This window comes from Arachis stenosperma, chromosome 9, assembly GCF_014773155.1.
Source record: "Arachis stenosperma cultivar V10309 chromosome 9, arast.V10309.gnm1.PFL2, whole genome shotgun sequence".
NCBI classification, from domain to species: domain Eukaryota; kingdom Viridiplantae; phylum Streptophyta; class Magnoliopsida; order Fabales; family Fabaceae; genus Arachis; species Arachis stenosperma.
Window position 1 is genome coordinate 157,452,230 of NC_080385.1, and position 9,763 is coordinate 157,461,992.

The window sequence follows — 9,763 nt, forward strand, 5'->3', positions numbered from 1 at the left end:
GCTATCATCGTCCACTCCTGTAGCCCCTCCCCCATCACCGTTGCGGGATCGTCATCAAACAATCATCCACGTAGTTATTAAAATAATCATCTGGTTACCTAGTGAAATGAACATCCAACATTTGTTAATTGTATATATTTAAATGGAATCGAACAAAATAACCATCCAATTAAGAATTAAAATAACCATCTACATACCTAATGAATTGAACATCCAGCGCATTTGCAGGGTGGAGAGAATCGACGGTGACGCATGGAGGTAGGGGAGAATATCCGGCGACGGAGCAGCCACGCAACGATAATTTTGGCTAGGCGAGATTGAAAATCTGCTCCGTGGGTTTCGAACACGAACGCGCAGTGGCCAGAAATGGAAGAGGAGGAGGAGTCGAATCCGTGGGAGGAAGGACGACATCGATGAGGTGCGGCATAGCAGCAACAACGGCGCGACGGGGAGGTCAGATGACAGGGATAACGTGCGACTCGAACTGGACGATGAGAGGCGGTGGCCTGCGGTGGGGCCTACACTGCCGGCAGCGGGTGGGCAGCAGTAACGAGGATGCATGGAGCTATTGCGGCACGATCTTCCGTTGCTAGCGAAATGCAAAGAGGCTGGGCGGCTTCAGTTGGGCAGTGTCGGACCGGATAGAATGGAAGTGCAATGACGCCGGGGTGACTTTGCGGACCGGAGATCGCAAATGGAGAATGGAAGGTTAGCGTAATATTGGGAGTAACTATGCCAATTGTGATTTGGCTTAATTATAAATTCTTATTTTTTAAATTTCAAATTCTGAAATTAAAACTAATTAATTAATAATTTGATTTATGATTTTAATTTTAATTTTAATTTCTTTTTTTATTTCATTGTTCACATTATTTAATATTCTTGTTATTTCCTTATACTTTTCCATATAATGTATATCAGAAATTTTCCTTGTTAGTTTAAAGGATTCAGTCACAATTGTTTTAATATTTTAAATTTTTGGATAGGTAAATTTTTAAATTTGATTTACACTAAAATATTATAAAAAAAATTAAGAATTAGTACCTCCGCTTGATAGTTGGCCAACACACAAATTTTGAATTATGCAAATTTCCCGAGTCATTATTAAGAATAATATTAGATACTGATGAAGGTGGGAGTATATATGTCATGTCTCCTTGTCTAATTCCTAACATTGTTCGTCGGTTCAAGGATTTGAATAGCAGCAGAAATATATCTACTTGTATACACTTAAAATGCTAAAAAACACCTTTTGATTGTTGAAAAAATACAGAGGTCTATAGTAGTGACAAAACGTAAGAGTAAAATATAGACGATTAAGTTGGTCCAAATTTCCAATGATTTAAGGATGTATACACTTTTGGATGTCATAGATATATAATTGGTGGCCTGGAGGGGCCGGGTAGCTAGCTAGCTGCCGATGATCACATATCTTGGCATTTTCTACTACTTAGTGTATATTAATCCTAAATATATATACATATATGTGAATGTGTCAATTTTGTAGTCCCATCACTTGTATTCTGAAATTCACGTTAAAGCATAAATAAATGTTCATGTGATTTTCCCCAATTTTAACCTTTCTCTGGTCCAAAGTATTAATTGGATGATCATGTTCAAATAATCCCCCACGCCCCAATGAAAAAGCTCCAATGATGCATGGACCATGTCAACAAAACCCCATTGGCAACATTGACAAAACCCAGAGTGTAAAACAAAAAAGAACCTTTCAATTTAATGCATACACACAGCACCAAGGCGACAGTGCAATTGAAAACCACCATATCATAAGAAAAGGATAACTTGCCAACTGCATATCTGAATATATATTAGATATTTTATTACGGGTAGGTATTTCTAATTAAAGCAAGTCATGATTACTTTAGTGCACAAACAGGCAATTACTAATTTATTATCACCGGTTTAATAATGTTACACTGATTCGATCTGACGACTAAATTAATTACATACATACATACACTTGAATTACTTCTGACACTTGATGATCAAGTCCTAATTACAAGCTTAGGAAATTGGAGTTGTATTTTGAATCCACAAAGAAGTTGCATGCAAAGTGTCTTGTAAGTTGATTGAAAAATAATACAGCAGTAACAATAATACAAATATGAAAGATAACAAGTATGACAGACAAATCACGGGGCTTACAACATGACTAATTTAATCATCATCTTGATCTTCATCGAAAGAAAGCAAGAAAGCCTGTACGTGTGTAAGAGTCTCTAGAGCTTAACGATCTCAGGAATGTGAACAGGGTAACGATCAATGCAATCAGTCCAAGGTCCATCAATGGGGGTCTTAATGGTCTTGTTACACTTCCACACGGCGCTGTTGCATTTGAACCCACTCCCGAAAGCAATCTGCCACACCCTATCCCCTTTCTTCATCCTCCCTTTCGATTCAATGTAGTTCAGTTCATACCACAGAGAAGAAGACGAAGTGTTGCCGAACCTGTGAAGGGTCATTCTGGAAGCTTCCACGTGCTCCGTCGACAGTTGGAGATTCTTCTGCAACTCGTCGATCACAGCGCGTCCACCCGCGTGGATGCAGAAGTGCTCGAAAGCTTGCTTGAAGTCAGGGATGTATGGCTTCCACTTAGGGTTGAAGATTTTCCTCCCAATCAGTGTCAGAAGGAAGAGAAGCTGCTCCGATGCCGGAAGAACAAGCGGACCCATGGTTGTGATGTTGGACTTCAAAGCTTCCCCTGCAATGGCCATGAGGTCTTTGGACAGCGAAATCCCAACCTTTCCTTCTTTGTCTTCTTCCTCGAACACACAACGGTACGCTTTGTCATCGGCACCCTTGTGAGTTCTAACCACGTGGACCAATCTGTACTTGGCTCTTCTCCGTTCCGATCTCCGGTTCGACAAGAGGATGGCGGCGCCGCCCATCCTGAACAAGCAGTTCGGAAGAAGCATGGCTCTCTCGTTGCCTTGGTAGTAGTTAGGCGTGATAATCTCGGTGCTGACAACCACGGCGTTGGAATTGGGATGAACCTGAAGAAGATCGCGTGCTAGGTCTATGGAGATGAGACCCGCACTGCAACCCATCCCCGAAAGGTTGAAGCTCTTGATGTTGCTCCTGAGCTTGTACTTGTTGATAACCATGGCGGACAAGGAAGGAGTTGGAGAGAAGAGGCTGCAATTCACTATGAGAATGTCGATATCCTTAGGCTTGAGGCCGGTTTTCTGAAACAAAGAGTCCATGGCTGAGAAGATGACAAGCTCGGCCTCGCCGCGAGCGGCCTCCATGGTAGGCTTGGGAGGGATGTAGTGAATGGCAGGAGGAAGACAGGTCTCTTCCCCGAGGCCGGAGCGCTCAAGGATCCTCATCTGGAACTCCACACTCTTGGGGTTGTTCTTGAGGATGAGCCTTGAGTGCTCCATGAAGGTGGCGAAGGGGACCCGGCATGTTACCGGTGGCTTGAAGCAAGCATAGTCAACGAGGTAAATTGTGCGTGGCTTTGACATGAAGTAGACGGTGGCAACGAAGATGATGAGGAAAGCGGAGCAGAGGATCTGAACGAGGTTGAAGTGCAGGGAATTCCAGAGATTAAGGATCTCTTGGGGGCCTAAGCGTAGAATCTCAATGGAGACTCCCAGCATGATTGGAACGAGGGTGAGTGTGATAATGTGGTTAACAAGGTACTGGTATCCAAGCTTGACATACTTGAGCTTCACGGAGTTGGAGAAATCCGGCAACATGGGAGGCATGTTGATTATTTGAGAAGATGGAAGACAATGTGAGTTGTGAATTGTGATTGATGGAGAGCGTGTAGGAGTGGGAGGTGAGGTTATAAAGGCAAAGGGGGTCTCCATGGGGTGGCAGATGAGTCGATTTAATGTCACACTTCACGTCACTCAACGCTCACTTAACTTGCTATTAATTTTCATAACTGCCCTCTCTTCCTATCTAACCATCGCTAACCTGTACCCTCTTTTATTATTTCCTTACGCTTCTTTCTTTCTAAATTATTACCTCCAAATCAAACGTCACAATGTTAAAACAAAATCATTACATACTACTCCGATCCTATTGAAATAAAGCATAAATCAAAGTAAAAGGGATCAGACATTGTACTGTATTTCTTTTTATTGATTGAAATATCTCCCACATATGGAAATATAATGATTCTCATCTGTATATGAGTTCTAAATCAGATGAAGACCAAGTCGCTAAAGTCCATGTCAACACTAGCATTGACTATTCAGAGTTTGTCAACAATCCATATAGATAGCATTGACTAAATTCATTTATCTATTTAGGCATTGTTCCAGGGGCTGGAAATGAGGCTATTTTAGAAAGAGTAGGCGCAAATGTTGATGCTGTATCATGCTATCTGGGAGCAATATAATAATATATGTGTGTTTGTGAACGAATGGAAGGGCATTGATGTGGTGACTTTGTGGAATGTGGATGCCACGCTAAACATTTTTCAGTAATAGATACCTCATTGCAGTTTTCTTCTTAAGAGCTTCAGGTTCAAGGTCTCTCTATTCAAATTTAAAAGTTCGCTCCTACATTTGATTTGTTTGGAACAAATGGTAAATTATGTTATACATATATGATGAAATTATATAAAGTACAAAATTTTATGTTATTAATACGTACCCTATATCTCGGCTAAATTAAACGAAAAAACAGTAATATACTAATAATTCGACAACAGAAAAGATAAGGTCGGCTATACAGAGCATCAGTCAACAATTATCAGCAAACCTACCCTAACAACAACATTCTCAAATTAAACGAGGATCTCGGCCAAACTATAAAACCAACTATCGAACTATTCATCTATAAAAAATGAGCAAATAATAAGGATATACACACAGCTTTATTGCTTATTTTGATTATATTATTATTATATCATTAAGATTCACTTTTGACTTGAGTGTCTAAATATCTTTTGTAAGTATTTTTGCTGTGGTGTTCTAACCAAACTGACATATATCTCTTCCAACTAAGCAACACACTGTTCTAAGGAGTCGCTATAACCCGATTAGATCTTCACGAACATAACATTTGGCGTCACCGTAGGACCGATTATTAACACGTTTTTATTTTCTTCATTTAAGCTCCTTTTTCAGGGACTCAATAATGGTAGATAACGGATTACAATAGCTGACGCAAGCTGAATTGTTAGCACAAAATGAGGAACTTTAAGCGGAACTCCAAAGGGTGAACGACCTACTTGTACAAAACCAGAGTGGAAAGAAAGACAAGGGCAACCCCGAACGCAATGACGAGCCGGTGTTGGAAACTCACATAGAGGAAACAGTTCTTCTGAAAGAAAAGAAGACGATATCCAGCCCTTTTTTAGAAGACATTATGCAATTTCAGATGCCAAAGAATTTCATTTTGTCTACCACTCTCAAGCCATATGAAGGGCTCGAAGATCCACGCACATATTCACATTACTAAATTTCAGACAATGATATTCTTTAATGGTGCTCCTGACTCTATATTATGCCGATCTTTTCCTACATGTTTAGATGGTGCTACTTTACTTTGGTTTTCTAAGTTGGCTACAGGATCTATTTCCAATTTTGAGATTTGATGGAAGCATTCACTAACCACTTCGTTGCATCAAAAATATATGTTCATGGATCAGACCATCTTAACACCAGGGACAACACGAAAGCCTCAAGAATTACGTGATTCGATTCGCAAAAGCAACTATGGAGATTCCATACCTCAGTTCGGATGTCCACTTGCATGCAATCAAGAGTTGACTTCGTTCTGGCAAATTTGTAAAAACAATTGCAGTAGCAAAACCAAAAACACTAGTTGAGTTCAAAGAAAAAGCCATCAGACAAATAGAGATTGATGAGCTCCGTGAAGCACGAAGGGTTGACCAACAACTACCTCGGCATGAGGAGGAAAAGACCCTCAAGAATCCACAAAACAGGAATGCCAAGAAACCGTTCAAGCTCACCCCAAAATTCGATACCTATACATGATTCAACGCCAAAAGAGAAGATATCATAAAGGAGATATCCTCCATGCCAAGATAATAAAGCCTCCAAAAAGAGCAGGAAGTTATCAAGATTAGAGATTCGTTGACAAAACTAAGCATTACGCTTTTTATCAGGAGTTTTGCCATATAATGGACGAGTGCATAATAGTTAGAGATTTACTTGAAAGATTAGCCCAGCAAATTTTCTTGGACAAATACATAAAAGGGCGGATAAATAAGGAAAATAACCTGGTTCGAGAAGATCGCCTCCAAACCTCAAAGTAAAAAGACAAAGACAGTTATTGTATATACATACAGCAATCATGTTAAATATATAAAAAAATAACTACCAAATAAATTATTCATATCAAATAAATATTAAAATATAAAATATAAATTTAAAATAAATTAAATAACATATATAGTAATTAATTTAGTGATTGATTTTTTATTATCTGTGTATAATTTTTGTGAATACAGTAGATATCATTTGTTATAACAATTTGCATATTTGCCAGGAAAAGTTGATGAGCTATGTAAGTACTGAGTAAAATCTACTGCCATAAATATTTATAGTACATCTACTAAAGGCAGTGAAGGCTGCTGTTCTGCTGTTGGGTTGTATATGTTCTTATGTTCTTATGTTAACTTATCTAATATAAAAAATAAATATTCATCTATCTATTACAGATTATATAATTAATTGTAATATTTTATTATTCAATACTGACATTTAAAAGTGTTCCAACACATTATTTATTGCACTGAAAATGTATGTATGTATTCTCAATTTAACATAACTTCCTAGGAGGATTATTGATCAAGAAGGATTGTAAGGAGGACCATAAAATTTGGGTAGTCATAATATTTATGAGTGAATGTTTTACTTGATAACAGCTTACTTACGACTTTTTTACGTGTCAACTATGTAACGTATATATATACGATACGATGGTACAGTTAGTTGGCTGGCCAACAAGTATTAAATGGCCTTTGTATTTAGATGATTGTTGACTATCATTTTCTTTATTAATTTTCATTACTGCTCTAATTAAAGCCTTTTTATTTTGTTATGCATGCTAAGTGATATTATTAGTTAAAATACAGTGTAGAAACTCAAATATACAAAAGATTTTTTTCACTAATAACAAAATTATCTCCTGAAGAGTAATTTATTTTCATAATCAATTATGAAATTTATTTTTTCCTAATATCCATGGAAAAATATATTTTGGCATAAAAAATTTGTTTACTGCCATTTAACATATTTTTCACAAGTAAAAAAAAAGAATAATGAGAAAACTAATATGTCAACCCAACAAGTGACACTCTCAAATGTTGATAATTAAGAGTGGAGCCATGTGACTTTATATCTTATAGTTGGGCACTACAACGAAACTCCAAGACAACGTTATTAATATTGTCGTAGAGAGTTTGCTTTCCACAGCCTATATATATGTTGGCTGTGTTAATAACAGTGTTCATCAATAATAATATTGTTTGGGATCGGAATAACATGAATCGGTTTTTATAATATTCAAAAAAAAAATCGACATTGCTTGGATCATATTAGGATAAATTATATAATATAACCAGAAGTTTATAATTTTAATTTAAGCGATCAAGTAATCATACGGTCAACGCGAGGATGTGGACGATCGGATTAGTTTGACCGTGGTAGCATTGACCAATTTTGTGTAGAAGTACGTGCATATGATTATATCAGTGTGGCTCATCAGCTATGGAGTAAAGTGTCTTTTCACATGCCTAAATTTTCACTTATTTGACATAAATATAAAGGGACTATTTAGATAGAGACGTCTAAAATGTTTTTTTTTAATATTTTTTAAAAATTAAAATTTAACACATATAATCGATTAAATCGTGTGTTGTTTTGGTCAAAATTAGTTCAGATAAATTAATTTAACCGAAAAAAATAGTGAATTAAATTTTGAACAGTCTAAATTAATATTATTTTTTATAAAAGATTACTACAATATTCTTATTATAAAAAAAATAACTAAAATATTCCTATTATATATATCGAAAACTCTAAATCTTAACCCTACGATGATAGAGAAATAAAGTGCTAGAATTTAAGATTATTAAAATTAATATATATAATAGGAGTATTTTAGTCATTTTTTATAATAAGGATATTGTAGTCATATTTTATGAAAAATAATATTAATTTAGACCAGTTTAAGAGTTGATTCATTATATTTTTGGTCAATTAATTTGTCTGGCCTAATTATAATAAAAATAACACCGTCTAATCGATTATATGTGTTAAATTTTTATTATTAAAAATATTTAAAAAAAAAGATATTTTAGGTGTCTTTATCTGAATGACTCCTAAATATAAATGGTTGGTCTATTCTTTCACCTCTCATTTTTTAGATAAATTAATCACAAATTGTGTAGGCAGTGTAAAATTTTTCATGGAAGAATGTGTACAATGGTGATGGCGGAAAAGCATCGAGTTTGACTTGAAACACCATATGTATTGGAAGTATACTAGCTATTAGAGTCTATTAAAATTAGTTACATTTCCCTTCTTGGTTTCTTGAGTCTCATTCCACTATATTTATCATTGTGCAAAGAACTCTTATAATTCATGTGTTCTAATCATAATCAAGGAGAATTATTTATCATTGTATCTTCGATTTCTACTACCTTTTAAAGCAAGATTATTCATCTTTAACAATTTCATATGGTCTAGACTCACATTATAAATATTTCACAAATTCTTCAGCCACGTGCATCCAGAGTCTCAAGTCTCAACTTCAATAAGGAAAACATGTTCTGTGCATAAATACCTCTCTAAATTTGTGGATGATTTCTTTGGTCTTGGCTATTCAATACAAGATGATAATCATATACAATCTATACTTGATGGTTTGACTGAGGAATATTCAGGATACATTATTTTTGTGATGTCTAATAGGTTAGGATCAATCAAAGTTGCTGAAGCTGAATCTTTTTTATTGGCATATGAAGATATGTTAGAAAGATTAAAGAAAACCTGGAACTGGTATGCCTATTACCAATCTTGTTCAATTTTCTTTTTAATTTGGCCTTGTTCCTCGTGGATTTAATCCTCGAAGAGGAAGAGGGGGTCGCAATGGTAGAGGTGGTGGCAGATTCTACACTAAACTAGACCACAGTGCCAATTATATGGAAGGCAATTGTCATGTGGTGCAAACATGCTATGACAGATTCGATCCATCTTTTCAGGATGTGAACTCAGCACCAAATTTGGCTAATTCTCAACAACAAATTCCTTTTTGCATCACCTCATCCACCCCCATCCTCCTCTTCTTTCATCAATCTAAAACATTTCTTTTTATATCATCTGAGTGAATACTATAAGAAAAATATTGAATACTTTTAGATTTACCGTCAAATTTAGCATTGGATATTAGCAGCAGATTTACAGATTTGACAATGAATACATTGGATAAAAAAGTTACTGTTGGATTTAATTTTTCGACGATAAATTTGTCGGTAATAATTAAAGGAAAAAAAATTGATACCGGGATTACCATCAGATTTATCATACAGTAATTTCTTATTAGTATAATGTTGCGTTTTGATCACTTTCAAAGTGTTACCATCGGAATTTTTTACCGATAAATCCTTTTTCTGTCGTTTTCAAACTACTCTCTCTCTCTAACCTTCTCTTCTCTCACTCTTTCTCTCTCTCTCTCTCCCCCAAACCACCTCCAATAGTCCCTCCACCAACGTCGGCTACCACCAACAGCGTTCGAAGACTGCGTGAGCTCGGCT

The 9,763-nt window shown here is 36.1% G+C and overlaps 1 protein-coding gene across 1 annotated transcript; it reads right to left on the bottom strand.

Moving 5' to 3' along the window:
- Positions 1-1,881: 1,881 nt before the first annotated feature.
- LOC130948763 (3-ketoacyl-CoA synthase 6) lies at positions 1,882-3,825 on the bottom strand. The gene has a single exon (XM_057877625.1). The coding sequence runs from the start codon at positions 3,729-3,731 to the stop codon at positions 2,241-2,243; it is 1,491 nt and encodes a 496-aa protein (XP_057733608.1). The 5' UTR covers positions 3,732-3,825; the 3' UTR covers positions 1,882-2,240.
- Positions 3,826-9,763: the final 5,938 nt, after the last annotated feature.

Bases quoted from the DNA above. Each gene is read 5' to 3' on its own strand.
- LOC130948763 (XM_057877625.1), bottom strand. From the start codon at position 3,731: ATGCCTCCCATGTTGCCGGATTTCTCCAACTCCGTGAAGCTCAAGTAT.